A 17,285-nucleotide genomic window follows, 5' to 3' on the forward strand; every position below is an offset into this window, starting at 1 on the left:
CGATTTTATTGTGGCTCTGTGACTGCCCAGGTGGGTGATTTCTGACCTTGAGATTCAGTTGGTTTATACAGGATGGTTTGGCTTGGAGGGAGCCCTAAATCCACCAGGGACAGGCCAGGGCCAGCAACATCTCAGGGCAGCTGTTGACTCTGTGCCCCTTGAGGTGCCATTTGTAGCACCCAACCCAAGCCTGGCTCCATGGTCGGTGTGAGGAGCCGTCCCTGCCGTGGCTGACGCTGCTGTTTGTCTGCAGGCCGTGGCCATGGACGCGCTGTCCCTGGAGCAGCAGCTGCCCCCGTACCCGTTTTTCAGCCCGCCCAGCTCGCAGCAGCAGCCGCAGCCGGCGGGGGCCAGCTCGCTGCCGCAGCCCCCGGCCCTGCTGCCGAGCTCGGGGCTGCAGAGGGGTCCCCAGCTGCCCCCCCTGTCCGTCACGGTGCCCTCCAGCATCCCCCAGTCCCCGCCGGGCAGCCAGAGCCAGCCCTCCGTGGGCATCGACATCAACTCGGTGAGTCCGGCAGGGCTGTGCCCGCAGGGGCGGGGACGGGCACCGTGGGAGGGGATGGGCACTGTGGGAGGGGATGGGCACCGTGGGAGGGGATGGGCACTGTGGGCAGGGATGGGCACTGTGGGAGGGGATGGGCACTGTGGGCTGGGATGGGCACTGTGGGAGGGGATGGGCACTGTGGGCTGGGATGGGCACTGTGGGCTGGGATGGGCACTGTGGGCAGGGATGGGCACTGTGGGCTGTGCCCTGCCGGGGTGGGGATGGGCACTGTGTGCTGGGATGGGCACTGTGGGCGGCTATGGGCACTGTTGGCTGGCATGGGCACTGTGGGCTGGGAATGGGCACTGTAGGTTGGGAGTGGGCACTGTGGGCTGGGAATGGGCACTGTGGGCTGTGCCTGGCAGGGGCAGGGATGGGCACTGTGGGCAGGCATGGGCACTGTGGGCTGGCATGGGCACTGTGGGCTGGGATGGGCACTGTGGGCTGTGCCCTGCAGCGGCTGGCATGGGCACTGTGGGCTGGCATGGGTACTGTGTGCTGGCATGGGCACTGTGGGCTGTGCCCTGCAGCGGCTGGCATGGGCACTGTGGGCTGGCATGGGCACTGTGGGCTGGGAGTGCCCACTGTGGGCTGGGAAATCAGTTTGGACAACCCCTGGGCATGAGGGTGTGAGGGAGGCTGAGCTAAACCTCAAATGGTTTTGCTTAAATGAACCTTTAAGTGTTTTCTAGAGGGAATTTTTGTGCCAGGTTCGATTAGACCCAGCTTGAATCTCTCAGCCTTTACTGAGGGATTTTCAGGGTGTTCAGTGTCCCCCAACACATCAGGATGTACAGACTGGGGGAGCTCCCAGAGCCTCGAGGGAGAGTCCAACCACAACAACCATTTCCCAATAAAATACCAGCTGGAAAATTTACTTTCCAAAAGTTGTGTAGAACCAGGTATTCTGTGCAGTTTCACTACTTAGAACCCTTTTATTTGGAGGAATTTGATTCCAAAATGGGACTTGTGGCTGCTTTGAAGAATTGGAGCAGGGATTTATGGACAGATCCCTTTTCCTGCTTGTTCTGAGGTGGCCTGTTAGGAAATGCTGTGTGTCAGCAGCTGAAGATCCCGGATCAGGAATCAGAGGCCAGGGAAGGAGGGAGGCCCCAGCTCCCCCAGCCCCCCCAGCTCCCCCAGCCCCCCCAGCTCCCCCAGCTCCCCCAGCTCCCCCAGCCCCCCCAGCTCCCCCAGCCCTGGGGGTCCCAGCCGGGTGCCCTGGCAGGGCTGGAGGGGCAGGAACGCCCTGGGCAGTGAAGCCAATCCCTGCTGCTGACCTGCACTGTGGGTGGAAGTGTCGGCAGCTCCTTGAGAGCAGCTCCTTCCCTTCCAGGGGAGGGCAGTCCAGCAGTGCAGAGGATCCCACCCCACTCCAAACCCGTCCCTGTTTGATTCTAATCCTCATCTAGCACCAGCACAGACAATTCTGATCTCATCCTTTGCTTTCTGTGTTGCTTTCCTCATCCTAAACCTCTTTATGACCTGAACTTTTAGGCTGCTGTGTTTATCTTCTAAAGCAACTCAAGTAATTCCTAAATAAACAGATTTAAAGGCACTTTATCAAAAAGCCTTTGGAGCTGTCACAGCCTCGCTGGCAACTTCTGCACAGGTTTTGTAAAGCACAATTGAAACGTATTTGTAGTTTGTACAACCTTCTGACAGGTTGTAAGTGGCAGTGCAGAGCAAAAAGAGACATTTTATTGGGATTTACAGAATTTGGGGTCAAAAACTGGCAGTGCAGAGTTCTCCTACACTGCAAATCTGGTTAAATTCACTGGAGTGCAGGTTCTCCTCAGTCAGCCCTTAACTTCTAAAGGAAGTAAAATAAGAAGAGCTGGGCTACTCTTAATGTTAATTAGTGCAGCATTATTTAAATTCCATTAATATTATTAATTTGTTCCAAACCAGGGTTCTTTATGATGGGAATAAATCCTGGAAAATAACTTCTCAGGACAGCTGAGGAGAGTGTAAAACCCGCAGCTAAAGGCTGCAGGGCACAGTGTGGATTCCTGGGGAGTTTGGGCTCAGGTTTGTCAGCCAGCTGTTCTCACTGCCCTGTGCTGGTAGCACAGCTGGAGGCAGGGCAGCACACACGTGGGGCTGCCATGCTGCTGAAGCACGAATGACATTCCTTTTGAACATTCCCAGCTCCCAAGACTTCTCTGCCCTAAATCCTTGGCTGCCCTGATTTGTGGAATATCTTTCGAAGCGAGCAGGAGTGAGACGGGCAGGAAATGCTCCCGGCTGTGCCCGAGCTGTCCCAGAGCTCTCCCCAGCGTGGGGGAACAGTGACACAGTGACACAGCCCTGTTTTCCCACAGAGCTGGGCAGGGGGGTTTCCCAGCAGGTGTTGGTGTTCTGCAGGCTCCCCGTGCAGGGTTTAACTGTGTGTTGTTCTGTAGGCCTCACCCCAGCAGGTGTTGGTGTTCTGCAGGCTCCCCGTGCAGGGTTTAACTGTGTGTTGTTCTGTAGGCCTCACCCCAGCAGGTGTTGGTGTTCTGCAGGCTCCCCGTGCAGGGTTTAACTGTGTGTTGTTCTGTAGGCCTCACCCCAGCAGGTGTTGGTGTTCTGCAGGCTCCCCGTGCAGGGTTTAACTGTGTGTTGTTCTGTAGGCCTCACCCCAGCAGGTGTTGGTGTTTTGCAGGCTCCCTGTGCAGGGTTTAACTGTGTGTTGTTCTGTAGGCCTCACTCCAGCAGTACCGCAGTAATGCTGGCTCCCCAGCCAACCAGTCTCCCACCTCTCCTGTCTCCAATCAAGGCTTCTCTCCTGGCAGCTCCCCTCAAGTAAGGGACTCTGTGCTTCCACAGGCCTTGCTTCTCGTGTGTGTTTGAGCTGGGTTTCTCCATCACTGCCCCATAGTTGTCTGGCTGTGCTCCGTGTGTGCCTCATGCATCACCGACGCCCTCCATCCCACTCCCACAGGGCTCCAGGAGCTGCTGAGTTGCCTTTGCAGGGAGCAGAGCCAGGACCAGGCTGCTGGTGGAGCACGGGGTGGTGTTTGTCTGGGGGCTAGAGCCCCTTGCAATGGCCAGGGTGCCAGGGCAGCTGATGGGAGGGCAGCAAAGGGGCAATTTCAGTGCCTCCTGCAGCAGGAAAAAACCTGGGCACTAAATATTAAATATTTACACTAAATATCCCAAACTGACTTAGATCAGGACCTTTTTTATGTGAGAACACACCCAGTGAGAGAAAACACTGGAGAAAATGCTCTTGAAATGAGCAGCTGGTGGCTGGCAGGGATTGGGTTCCCAGCACGCTCCCTTGCATGCCAGCTGCTTCTCCTTGCTCTGCCTGTATCTCCTCACACATCCACATGGCCTGGATGGAAATCACAGCTTGGGGGAGCGTGTGATCCTCTGAAGGGGAGGTTTTTACCTGCCAGCAGCAAGAAATTAAACCCAGGCAAAATCTGAGGGTGCCCCAGTGTAAGAAAGTGCATTTTCAGTGCCTGATGCTGCTGAAAGAGCCCCAGCTGGCTGCTCTGGACAATCCCACCTGGAGAAAAGAAGTGCAGGGAATTCTTCCAGAGCATCACAAGAGTCTGAAAATCCATTTTCTGTCTCATCACTGAACGGTGAAGGCTGTAAGGAGGATCCTTTCTAAATAAGTGCTGCCCCTTCATGGTTGCCAGGCAGAAGCTCCAGGTGTCCTTCATTAGCCAGGTGATGGTAAGCTCAGCCCTGGGTCCGAGTGACAGGAATTGTCTGCATTTCCTTAACCCTCCTCAAGTGCTTCCTAACCTCTCTCTGCCTGCTGCTGTGAGCTCTGTGTGCCTCCAGAAAGCAGCACTGTCCCAGAGCAGAGCCTGCTGCACACTCAGTTCTCACTGCACAGCGCATCCACATTTGGGGTTTATGTTGATTTATTTATTCCTCCTTTGATTTCTCAACCACTCTGGCTTGGTTTTGTCCCCTCTGGTCAGTGCCAACAGAGCACACACTGGGCTGTGATTTTCCTGCTGGTTTTATTCTGTAAAACCTTCCTCAGGTTTTGCTCTGTTTGACAGGGACACCACGACTCTTGAGCGAAGGCAGAGGATTTATTAATTCTGCTCTCTGTACTTTTGGCCTCTTAAATACCCCCAGAATTCTTTAGTTTTGCTAAATTAAACCTGAGGTGGATTTGGTGCCTCCAGGAATGCCCCAAAGCTGGTGGTGGTCACAGACATGAAATGTGGAGAGGAGGAAGATGGGGTTGGGTGTGGAGATGGGGCAGCTGCAGGCAGCAGAACCCCTCAGTGTGCCCCTCAGGAGCGAAGGCAGAGCATCCACTGCGGAGCACCTGGCACTGCTGAGGCCTCCCCGTGCTCCAAAGGACATTCCCTGACCCACAGACCCTCTGTGGGCTTGGTTTGTGTCCCACAGGTTCCCTCCACGCTCCCAGCTGTGCCCAGCCCTGCTCCCTGTCCCAGCCCTGTGTGTGTGTGTGCTCCCAGTGCTCCCAGTGCTCCCAGTATTGCCGCGGGGGCGGGAGGGCTGTGCTGCCCCAGCTCTGTGTTTGCATGGCTTCCAGCCCCTGCCTGGGCTCTGCTCCCTGCTCTCACCCCATCCTGCTCCAGTCACACACAAACTCTGCTCCAGTGCCTCTGACCTGGGCAACGGTAGGTATGTGCAGATGTGCAGATGGAACATCCCAACATTGGGTTTGCTCTCAGTCACTCCATGGACCCACAGGGTGCTCTGGTGACTCCCCGGTGCCTCTGGAGATGCTGTTGGCACAGTGGCCTTCCTGCAGTGGTTGTAAACGATCCTGAGGCTCTGAGGTGTTGAAGGAATGGCATTTCCAGGGGGGATTTGGGGTTTCCTGTGGGGATTTCTGTGCTTGCAGCTCTAGGAACCAGCACACGTCCCAGGAGGGGCAAACCCAGGCTGGGCTGGGGGGGAGGCTCTGAGCTGGCCTTGCACGAGCACATCCTGCTCTCCTCCTGAGTTCTGCTCGTGTTCCCCAGAGGCTTTTGGGATGGAAACAGCGCTTGGTGAAGCACAAAGATTTTAGGGATTGTCCTTGTGTTGGGAATTGTCCTCTCGTTCCCATTCTGTGGAATGAAACCACAGGAGTGAAAGGCACAAAACACCTCCATCCTCTGTGGAGCTCTCAAATGTCCTTTGGGTTTTGGTGTTGGTTTTGCTTCCTGTCAAGTCTGTGCCATCCCAAAATTCACATTTTCCTTGGAGATGGTTATAAACCTTAGGTTGGACTGCATTTAGGTTGGTTAAAACCCCCAAATTTACTTGCAGTGGTGCTTTGCTTTTCTCCTGTCAGCATCTTAGCAGTGGCTCTTGTGGTGTTTGATCCCTTTGTCCTGGGATCCAGCAGCTCTGGAGTGTTGGTAAATTGGAGATAAACTGGAAAAGTTTCCACCCTGGGGTGTGACAGCCCTGGGGTCTGCCTGGAAGTGGGGAGGTTTCTGAGGAATATCTTGGTGCTTCTTTTTCCCCCTCATGGAAGGGGCAATTCAGGTGATTTTTGAATTATTTTTTCATACAAAGTGGTTTTTTTGAGGCTCTAAATCCTGTTCTGATTCTTCCTAAACTTTTCCTGAATTTCCCATGCTTAAGTTATTAAGGAGGAAATGTGTGGCCTTCTGCTTTTGCCATGTGGATAAACCAGCAACTGAATTTTGTTTTCCAAGACTGACACAACCACTCCATGGAAATTGTCTTTTAGAGGTGTTCTCTCTGTCAGTTAATGGTTTTTATTTGCAGCTGGAATATCAGAATTTAGAATTTTAAATCAGGAGTGGTGGTGCTGATTTTATCTGGCATTTTTGATCAGGATTAAAGCATGAACCTCAGATTCTTGGTCACCTTTAGAATAATTGCTAAATGATGGAGAATAAGTGAGGGACTGGATTCCCGGGTGATTCCTGCCTGCTCCCTGCTGATTTCTCTGGAATTCCCGGATTTCTCTGAATTCCCAGATTTCTCTGAATCCCCATTTTTCCTGGCACCCCCAGATTTCTCTGAAGTCCCGAATTTCTCAGAATCCCCAGGTTTCTGAGCATCCCCAGATTTTCAGCATTTCCAGATTATTTCCTGGCATTTCCAGATTTTCAGCATTCCCAGTTTTGTCAGAATCCCCAGATTTTCAGCATCCCCAGATTTCTCAGCATTCCCAGGTTTCTCAGCATCCCCAGATTTCTCAGCATTCCCAGATTTCTCAGCATCCCCAGATTTTCAGCATTCCCAGATTTCTCAGAATCCCCAGATTTTCAGAATCCCCAGATTTCTCAGCATCCCCAGATTTTCAGCATTCCCAGATTTCTCAGAATCCCCAGATTTTCAGCATTCCCAGATTTCTCAGAATCCCCAGATTTTCAGAATCCCCAGATTTCTCAGAATCCCCAGATTTTCAGCATTCCCAGGTTTCTCAGCATTCCCAGTTTTGTCAGAATCCCCAGATTTTCAGCATCCCCAGGTTTCTGAGCATCCCCAGATTTTCAGCATCCCCAGGTTTTCAGCATCCCCATATTTCTCAGAATCCCCAGGTTTTCAGCATTCCCAGATTTCTCAGCATCCCCAGATTTTCAGCATTCCCAGTTTTGTCAGAATCCCCAGATTTTCAGCATCCCCAGATTTTCAGCATTCCCGTTTTTCTCAGCATTCCCAGATTTCTCAGAATCCCCAGATTTTCAGCATCCCCAGGTTTTCAGCATCCCCAGATTTTCAGCATTCCCAGTTTTCTCAGCATCCCCAGATTTCTCAGCATCCCCAGATTTTCAGCATCCCCATGTTTCTGAGCATGCCCAGGTTTTCAGCGCTCCCGTTTTTCTCAGCATTCCCAGATTTCTCAGCATTCCCAGATTTTCAGCATCCCCAGGTTTCTGAGCATTCCCAGATTTTCAGCATTCCCAGTTTTGTCAGAATCCCCAGATTTTCAGCATTCCCAGGTTTCTGAGCATCCCCATGTTTCTGAGCATGCCCAGATTTTCAGCATCCCCAGGTTTCTGAGCATCCCCATGTTTCTGAGCATGCCCAGGTTTTCAGCGCTCCCGTTTTTCGCAGCATTCCCGTCTGTTCCCGGCATTCCCGCTTTTCCCGGCGCGCCGGGGGCAGTGGGGGTTTCGCACCATGAACTCTGTTTTGTTTTCAGCATTCTTCCATGCTGGGCAGTGTTTTTGGGGACTCCTATTATGAGCAGCAGATGACAGCTAGGCAGGCTAATGCCCTCTCCCACCAGGTGAGCAAATTCATCTCGGGCCTCCTCGGCCCCTCCCGCCTCAAATTAACCCCAATTAACGCCTGGCTCATTTCCGTCAGTCAGTCCCCGTTCTGTCCATGTAGAGTTCTCCTGCTTTTTGTTCGTTTCTTGTTTGGTTTGGTTTCCCTTCCTCCCTCCCCTCTCTTTGTCCTCCCCATCCCACGCAGGTGTTCTGCCAAAAAATGGGAGATCAATTCAAAATATATAATAATGAGGCTTTTCAAATGGGAGATCTATTCAAAATATATAATAATGAGGCTTTTCAAATGGGAGATCAATTAAAAAAATATATATAATAACCAAGCTTTTAAAATGGGAGATCCATTTAAAAAATATATAATAATCAAGATTTTAGAATGGGAGATCAATTAAAAATATATAATAATGAGGCTTTTAAAATGGGAGATCAATTCAAAATATATAATAATGAGGCTTTTAAAAATATATAATAATGAGATCAATTAAAAATATATATAATAACCAAGCTTTTAAAATGGGAGATCAATTAAAAAAATATACATAATAATGGGGCTTTTAAAGTGAGACATCAACTAAAAAAATATGTAATAATGCAGCTTTTTAAATGGGACATCCATTAAAAAATATGTAATAATGAAGCTTTTAAAATGGGAGATCCATTAAAAAATATGTAATAATGAAGCTTTTAAAATGGGAGATCCATTAAAAAAATATATAATAATCAAGATTTTAGAATGGGAGATGAATTAAAAACTATATAATAATGAGGCTTTTTAAATGGGATATCAGTTTTAAAACTATATAATAATGAGGCTTTGAAAATGAGAGGTCAATTAAAAAATAGGTATTGAAGCTTTTAAAATGAGAGATCAAGTAAAAAAATATATAATAATGGGAGATCAGTTAAAAATACATATAATAATCAAGCTTTTAAAATGAGAAATCAGTTAAAAATGTATAATAATCAAGCTTTTAAAATGAGAGATTAAATATATATATAATAATCAAGCTTTTAAAATGGGATATCAGTTTTAAAAATATATAATAATGAAGCTTTTAGAATGGGAGATCAATTAAATATATATAATAATAAAGCTTTTAAAGATTCAAATAATGCCAGGCAGCTTTGAAAAGGGAAAATAGTGAAACAAAAATGTTAAAGCAGTGAAAATCAGCTTGGAAAAAGGAATTCTGCTGGGCAGAGACCTCAGGGCGAATTCATCCCTTTATTTCCTTCTTCACCCTCCGGCAGAGCATGGATGGATTAAATTATTTAATTTAATTCTGGGATTAAAATAATAAAAGTTATGGAATACTTAGAGGTTTAAGTGTCCTGGAGGGAATTGTGCTGGGCAGAGAGCTCAGGGAGAGTTCATCCTTTATTTCCCTTTCAGTCTTCCACCAGTGGGTGGATTGAATTAATTAAATTATTAAATACTTAAACTGAGATGAGTCCTGGAGGGAGTTCTGCAGGGCAGAGAGCTCAGGGTGAGCCTGAATTCCCTTCATTTCCCTGTTTCCCCTCGCACCCTCCCTTTTCTCTGTCCCTCCCCAGTTTGGCTGTGCTGGGCAGGGCCTGGCGGGGCAGCTCAGGGCCCAGGGCCCCGTTTGGAGCAGGGAAAGATGAATTTGTTTGCCTGTCTGTGTTGTCCTGGAGCCGTGTCCGTGTGCCCTGGCCGTGCAGGCTGGCCCGTAACCCTGGGTGTCCCCTGCAGCTGGAGCAGTTCAACATGATCGAGAACGCCATCAGCTCCAACAGCCTGTACAGCCCCTGCTCCACCCTCAACTACTCGCAGGCCGCCATGATGGGACTGACGGGCAGCCACGGCAGCCTGCAGGACTCGCAGCAGCTCAACTACTCCAGCCACAGCAACATCCCCAACATCATCCTGACAGGTAAATCCACACTGGGAGCTGCCCTGGGTGCTGGGGGGTTTTATCCTGACAGGTAAATCCACCCTGGGAGCAGCCTGCCCTGGGTGCTGTGGGGTTTTATCCTGACAGGTAAATCCACCCTGGGTGCTGTGGGGTTTTATCCTCCCCAACACCATCCTGACAGGCACAAATCCACCCTGGGAGCAGCCCTGGGTGCTGTGGGGTTTTATCCTGATAGGTAAATCCACCTGGGAGCAGCCCTGGGTGCTGTGGGGTTTTATCCTGACAGGTAAATCCACCCTGGGAGCTGCTGTGGGCTCTGTGGGGTTTTATCCTGACAGGTAAACCCACCCTGGGAACAGCCTGCCCTGGGTGCTGTGGGGTTTTATCCTGACAGGTAAATCCCCCTGGGAGCAGCCCTGGGTGCTGTGGGGTTTTATCCTCCCCAACACCATCCTGACAGGCACAAATCCACCCTGGGAGCAGCCCTGGGTGCTGTGGGGTTTTATCCTGACAGGTAAATCCCACCCTGGGAGCAGCCCTGCTGTGGGCTCTGTGGGGTTTTATCCTGATGGAATGGTGGAGCTGACTCTGTGGGAAATGGGAGCCTCCTCCAGCCAGCTCTCATAGGTTTATTTCAGCTCTTAGAGGTTATTTTACACCCTAATAGCTCAGCTACCTTACAAAGCTACAGCAACATCCCCAACACCATCCTGACAGGTAAATACACCCTGGGAGCAGCCCTGCTGTGGGTGCTGTGGGGTTTTATCCTCCCCAACACCATCCTGACAGGTAAATCCCACCTGGGAGCAGCCCTGCTGTGGCTCTCTGGTGTTTTATCCTCCTGTTGTAGGGAGGAGTGATGGATCTGACTGTGTGTGAAATTGGAGCCTCCTCCAGCCAGCTCTCATCAGCTCTTACAGGTTATTTCACACCCAGATAGCTCAGCTACCTTACAATGCATAAATCCAACAAAATAGCTTTATAGCAGTATTAGAAACAAAAAGATTTTAATAAAAGGCAAAATAACAAACTCTTTACAGAGTCCCTGCAAATTCCATCCTGAGCAGCTCCTCAGGGCATGGCCCAACCTGCCACAGCTCCAGGAGGTTTGGGCAGCCTGGGGTGTGGGGTGTGTGTGCAGGGCCTGGGGCTGGATCCGTGATCCCTGGGGGTCCCTCCAGCTCAGGGTGTTCATCATTCCATGGTCCCAGCCTGGGGTTGGTGCTGTTGAGGGCTTTGTGTCACCCGGGCTGTGGTGCCAGTCCAGTGTGGCTGCTGACAGAAACAGAAACAGGTAACTTCATCCTAGGGAAGTGGTGAGAATGCTCAGAGAAAGAATTAAAACAGTTTTTACCTCAGTCTCTGCCCCTGGTGTTTGTGAACATGTGGGATGTTTGTACGTGGTGTTTATGGAAAGGTGTTTACAAGAAGGTGTAGTTCCTGCTTAGCCAAAGGTGTGAGGGGTGCTGTTCAAGGACCGGTCAGGTTCTGAGTGAACAATCCTGTCTGTAAATATGCAGAGTTCCTAACAAATCTCACTTCATGTCCTCTGAGCATTGGAGCCAGTGTCTCCTTCCTTCAGCCATTCCCAGCCCTTGTCCAGGTGTGTGTCCAGTGCCCACCTGCACACAGGCAGAGCACCCAGAGCTCCAGTTCTGCAGTGCATTTGTGCTCCTGAATTCCCTGGGTCCTGTGCTGGGGTGAGGAAAAGCTGCGGGAGCCAAGCTCTGCCTGCTGAGCCCCAGCTGGCCAGCAGAGGGTTGCAGTGTCACATATGGTGGCCAATCTGGTCACAGCGGGATTTTGGAAACGATCCCTGCCCAGGGATTGCTGATGGGAGCGGTGGAAGCTGAGGGAGAGAAAAGGCTCCAGCCACAGCAAACGCGAATTTTGGGTTGTGTTTGGTGCCTTGGAGGTGCCGTGAGGAATCTGCAGTCTGCAGGAGGGTGGGTGTTCCTCAGCTGAGAGCTCCATAACCATTGCCAGGGTTTTGGGCGCTGTTTCCTGACTGAGCCCTGTGTGTTGTGTCCCTGCAGTGACAGGAGAATCCCCCCCCAGCTTATCAAAAGAACTGACCAGCTCCTTGGCAGGAGTGGGGGACGTCAGCTTCGACACGGATTCCCAGTTCCCTCTGGATGAACTCAAAATTGACCCTTTGACCCTGGATGGACTTCACATGCTCAACGACCCCGACATGGTCCTCACCGACCCCGCCACAGAGGACACGTTCCGCATGGACCGGCTGTGACCCGGGGAGCCGCCACGTGGGGGCTTCACCCACCCTGGGGGCTGCATCCCAACCTGGAGCCCCCATCCCGGGGGCTGCATCCACCCTGGGGGCTTCATCCAGCCCTGGAGCCACCATCCCGGGGCTGCATCCATCCTGGGGGCTCCCCCTGGGGCTGCATCCCACCCTGGGGGCTGCATCCCAACCTGGAGCCACCATCCCGGGGCTGCATCCCACCCTGGGGGCTTCATCCCACCCCAGAGCCACCATCCTGGGGGCTGCATCCCACCCTGGAAGCTCCATCCCAGCCCAGGGTCCATCCTGGGGGCTCCATCCCAACCCTGGGTCTCCATCCCACCCTGGGGGCTCCATCCCACCCGAGGGTCCATCCCCCCCAGGGTCCCTCCTGAGGGAGCAGCTCTCCGTGTCCCTGTCCCATGGGTCCCCAGCTTGTTGTTCTGAGCTTGCCGCGCTGCCCAGCCCGTCCCAGCCGTGTCCCCTGAGCCGCTCGTTGCCGTCCAGCAGTCAGGATTGTCCGGTTTGTCCCGGTGGTTTATCCCGGTTTGTCCCGGTGGTTTATCCTGGTTTGTCCCGGTGGTTTATCCGGTTTTATCCTGGTGGTTTATCCCAGTTTGTCCCGGTGGTTTATCGGGTTTATCCCAGTGGTTTATCCGGTTTGTCCCGGTGGTTTATCCCAGTTTGTCCCGGTGGTTTATCCGGTTTATCCCAATGGTTTATCCCGGTTTGTCCCGGTGGTTTATCTGATTTATCCCAGTGGTTTATCGGGTTTATCCCGGTGGTTTATCCGGTTTGTCCTGGTGGTTTATCCCAGTTTGCCATCGGTTTCCCCTGCCCCAGTCCCTGTGCACCCCGGGGGGCTCTGGGCAGGGGGCTGGAGGGGCGCTGCCCCCTTGGCAGCCAATGCCCGCAGTGCCACCGTGCCCAGGGCGCTGCTGGTGGCACTGCCAGCCCTGCCGGGCCCGGGGTGTCCCCAGCTCTGGTCCCTCCCTCCTGCCCCGGCAGTCCCGGCCACGCGGGGCCGCCAGGCCCACAAAGCCACTTCAAACACTATTGGTTCCAAGCTTTCTATGGTTTTGTTTTATTTTTGTTTTTTTTTAATATATATGTAATATATATCTATTTCTATATATGGCTACATATATAGAGAGCATTTCTGAGCACACATGAAAGTTCTATAATTCATTACTTGATTAGACAGAGGATCAGAACATCTTAAAGCAGCTAAAAAAAGATAGAGACTAACCTGCATAATCCTAATTTTTACTTTGTGAGAGATTCCTGGGCAACAGGAAGGGCATTTCCATAGCAATGCCAGGCTCGTAGAATCATGATTTTTTAATTTTTTATTCTTATTCATTACTTATTCTGTTACTTATTTATGACTTTTTTTGGTTGTTGTCGTTGTCATTTCTTTTTTTTTTTTAATTTTATTTAAATATTTGGATATTAGGAAAGTAGCTCAACTACATACAGCCAATGGAAGCACTCTACATAATATTTGTACAGTACTTTTTTTTTTTTGTGGTTTTATTCCAGAAATATATTATATATATTATATATGTAGGTATTTTTAAACTAACTGGAATTTTAAACAGATGTTAAGCAGGAATAAGGAAGCCTAAGGCAAGTTTAGATATTTTCCTTTGGAATAGGCAAAATAGGGTGGTTGGAACTTAAAAATTCCTTCATTCACCTGGGGGAAAAAAATCTCTTGCTCCACAATGACCAGGATTAAATCCTCCAAAATTCTGTTTAATTAAATGGAGAATTGATTATTTCCGATGGTCCTTGTGAATATTTTGTGCTGCAAATTTAAAAAAAGAAAATCCCATCCAGATTCCCCAGGGTCAGAATTGGTGATTTCACTCTGGCCGAGGGGAGGTGATTCCCAGATTTCTGGGAACGAATGGAATCAGAGGGCACTGCTGGAGCATCCTCATTCCTCTGGGGAAGGGCAGGAATTCATCAGGAATTAACAGGATTTGGAGTCATTAACTGATTAGCTAATTAACTGACCCGGCGGGAGGCGCCTCCAGCCTGGGCTGGGAGGATTCCATTCCCAGTTCCCATTCCCGGTTCCCATTCCCAGTTCCCATTCCCGGTTCCCATTCCCGGTTCCCATTCCCAGTTCCCATTCCCAGTTCCCATTCCCGGTTCCCATTCCCAGTTCCCATTCCCGGCTCCCATTCCCAGTTCCCATTCCCAGTTCCCATTCCCGGTTCCCATTCCCAGTTCCCATTCCCAGTTCCCATTCCCAGCTGGGGTTTGTTCCCCCTGGATTTCCTCTCTGCCCCAGCCCAAGGAATTCCCAACCCCAACCCCAAAGCTTCTCCTCTTTGGGAACGGCCTGGGCTGCTCTTAATGAGAGTCCCCTGCAATTAATGAGAGTCCCCCACAATTAATGAGAGTCCCCTGCAATTAACGACTCCTCTCTGCTCTCCTGAGTTCTCCTAATGAGTTATCCAAGTTTCTGTGTGCTTCCAGAAATCCTGGGCTGCCCTGCTGAGGTTCCTGCCTGCTCTGCTGGGTCAGGCTCAGGATCTCCCCAGCCCTGGGCGTCCCCTCACCTTCTGTGCCATTTGTTGACCATTTGCACTAAAAATGTGGAATTTTTTCTTGGCTTCCCTGTGTCTTTTTTATTTCTTTGTTGTTTTGTTTTGTTTTGTTTTGTTTTGTTTTGTTTTCATTTGATCCTTCTCCACGCCCTCCAGAGGTTTCCCTGCATCTCTTGGGGGTGTTTTGGGATTTTTTGGCAGGGTTTGAGCTCGGTAGGATCCTTTCAGATCCCTCCCGCTTTTCCCGTTTAAGGAGGAGATAAAAGGCAGCTCAGACAGGAGGAACCCTGGAGAAAACCAGGAGGGATTTGGGCCCAGGTGACTCAGAGCCCCTTGCTGCAGGTGCAGTGAGAGCTTTGTGCAGCTCCACGTGGGAATTGTGTTTGTCTCCTGCTGGAATGGCTCTGTGCACGTGCAGTCCTTGTGTGCTGTGTGTGGAACAGCGGGGTCACTGCAGGGCAGGCGGCGGCAGAGCTGGGGTTCAGTGCAGAAATGCTGGGGTTCAGTGCAGCAATGCTGGGGTTCAGGAGCTGGGGTTCAGTCCTGCAGGATCTGGGGTTCAGGAGTTGGGGTTCAGTGCAGCAATGCTGGGGTTCAGTGCAGAAATGCTGGGGTTCAGGAGTTGAGGTTCAGTGCAGCAATGTTGGGGTTCAGTCCTGCAGGATCTGGGGTTCAGTGCAGCAATGCTGGGGTTCAGCAGTTGGGGTTCAGTCCTGCAGGCTCTGGGGTTCAGTGCAGCAGAGCTGGGGTTCAGGAGTTGGGGTTCAGTCCTGCAGGCTCTGGGGTTCAGGATCTGGGGTTCAGTGCAGCAATGCTGGGGTTCAGGAGTTGGGGTTCAGTGCAGCAATGTTGGGGTTCAGGAGCTGGGGTTCAGTCCTGCAGGATCTGGGGTTCAGGAGTTGGGGTTCAGTCCTGCAGGCTCTGGGGCTCCTCACGGGAGGGAGGCTCGGGCAGGGAACTGCAGCTCCAGCTCCTGCCCGGTTTTTTTAACTCCGTGTGTAAATAAGAGCTCTTTGTTTCTTAGACTTGTAAGTAGACCTTGAAAATCGCCTTAATTTCAGACTAACACACCTTGGATGCAGCTGTGGCAGTTGGGGAGCTCCAGCTGGGGGAGATGCAGGTCTGGTCCCTGGGGAAGGGGCAGGAGGTGCCCGTGGGCTCCAGCTGTGGAGCTGCCTCTGCTCCGACCCTGGGAGATCCAGGGGTTCCTTTCCCTTCCCCAGGGACCTTTCCTGTGGGAGCTGCCCCAGAGGATTCCCCCTTTTCTCTCACTCCTTCAAATTCCAGTGTTGTGGCCTCAGGCTGATGTGGGAGCAAACCCAGAGAGAAGCGTGGAGCGGATCCCGAGCGTTCCCAGAACAAATAATCTGCTTTTATTCCAAATGTGACAGCCCTGTGCTCATTCCAGTGTCTGGGGCTCCCTCCCCTCGGGTGGGAGCAGAAAGGGAAAACCATCACTTAGGAAAAACAAAAAAACTCAAGGAGGAAATGGTGTTAATTGCTATAATTAGTTTGACTGCAGTGATGGTGGAGCTGTCTGGTGTCTCCAGGGGTGACTGTCCCGCCCTCCCTCCCGACCCCCTCCCTCTGTTTTTCTATCTCCATAAGGAATCCCCCCCATTCCCAAGCTAGACTGTTGCATTTGCCAATACAATGGGGAAGAGCAGGAATAAACCCTCGGTGCATCCAAAACTGTGATTCTTTCCCAGCAGCCGCCCAGCCCTGGCGCTGGGGCTGGGGAGGCTCCTGTTGCTGTACATAGACCCCGTCCCCGGCTTGTGCATGGCAGGGAGCGCTTGGCAGCCCCTGTGCCCCCACACGGCCCGGGCTGGCTCTGCCCCCCCCGGGGCCAAATCCTCCTTTCCAGAGGGGAAACCTCCCCAGAGCACCGGGTGGGTTCGGGGAGGGAGCGGGGATCGTTCGGGGAATCGGCGTTGGGAGAGCTCGGGGTGAACCTTCAGCTCAGCGAGCTTGGGTTTGATGTCCTGCAGCTCCTTCCCAGCCCTGACTTGGTCGTTCCTTCCCAGCCTTGATCCCAGAGTTCTTTTCCAACCTTAATTTGGTTTTTCTTCTCCCACCTTGGTTCGGTCGTTCTTTTCCAACCCTAATTTGGTGATTCTTCTCCAAACCTGAGTCAGATTCTTTTCCAACCCTAATTTGGCGATTCTTTTCCAAACCTGAGTCAGGTTCTTTTCCAGACTTGATTCAGGTTCCTTCCCAGCCTTAATCCAGTGATTCCTTTCCAGCCCTGATTCAGTGGCTCTGTCCCAACCTCAATTCCACGATTCCAAGAGCAAAAGCTGCCCTGACTTTATCTAAACACAGTTTACCTAAATTTCCCTCAAAAACGAACCCTTGGACCTAAAACCTCGAATTTCTGCCAAAACAACAATTAAGGCCTGAGCTTCATTTGGTTGATTCCCTCAAGGGAAGAGCCTGGAAGCCCCTCTGGACAGGCAGGAAGCAGGAAGGCCCCTCCTCCCCCGCAGATCCCGACCTTGGCTGTTTTTTTCGGGAGAAACCCCAAAACCAGCGCGTTTATTCCTCGGAGCAACGGCGCCCCCGTCACTGTGATGGCAATGTGAAAGCGCAGGTAGCCTTTGTTACGTGTGTCTGTCCTTTTTACAAAACAACCAGGAAAAAGAAAAAAAACCCAAAAAAACCTCCCTCCCCCTTAGAATTAAACTTTGTAGTGTTCCTGTTCTTTGTATTTTGAGTTGCATCTTATTTATACGGCGCAGTGTAGGCATGGATTGCATGTCGGTTTTCTATGCGGGCACCACGACATTCTGACTGTGTATTATAAATCATTTTTACCTTTTTAAACAGGGAAAAAAAAAAACCAACAAAACAAAACAAAAAAAAAATAACAACAAC

At 51.2% G+C, this 17,285-nt stretch overlaps 1 protein-coding gene across 9 annotated transcripts in view; it reads left to right on the forward strand.

Moving 5' to 3' along the window:
• Positions 1-17,167, forward strand: part of CRTC1 (CREB regulated transcription coactivator 1) — a 57,243-nt gene extending 40,076 nt beyond the window's left edge. For 2 of the 9 annotated variants that reach the window (XM_074528970.1, XM_074528976.1), the window contains exons 10-16: positions 254-505; positions 3,230-3,331; positions 7,641-7,727; positions 9,443-9,623; positions 11,642-11,906; positions 12,039-15,184; positions 15,327-17,167. In XM_074528970.1, the coding sequence (XP_074385071.1) occupies positions 254-505; positions 3,230-3,331; positions 7,641-7,727; positions 9,443-9,623; positions 11,642-11,853 (834 nt within the window). In that variant the 3' untranslated portion in view covers positions 11,854-11,906; positions 12,039-15,184; positions 15,327-17,167. The remainder of the gene's footprint in view (positions 1-253; positions 506-3,229; positions 3,332-7,640; positions 7,728-9,442; positions 9,624-11,641; positions 11,907-12,038; positions 15,185-15,326) is intronic. The other 7 variants (XM_074528975.1, XM_074528972.1, XM_074528973.1 and 4 more) reach the window with 7 other exon arrangements.
• The last annotated feature ends 118 nt before the right edge of the window (positions 17,168-17,285 follow it).

Source organism: Zonotrichia albicollis, chromosome 29, assembly GCF_047830755.1.
Source record: "Zonotrichia albicollis isolate bZonAlb1 chromosome 29, bZonAlb1.hap1, whole genome shotgun sequence".
NCBI lineage: Eukaryota > Metazoa > Chordata > Aves > Passeriformes > Passerellidae > Zonotrichia > Zonotrichia albicollis.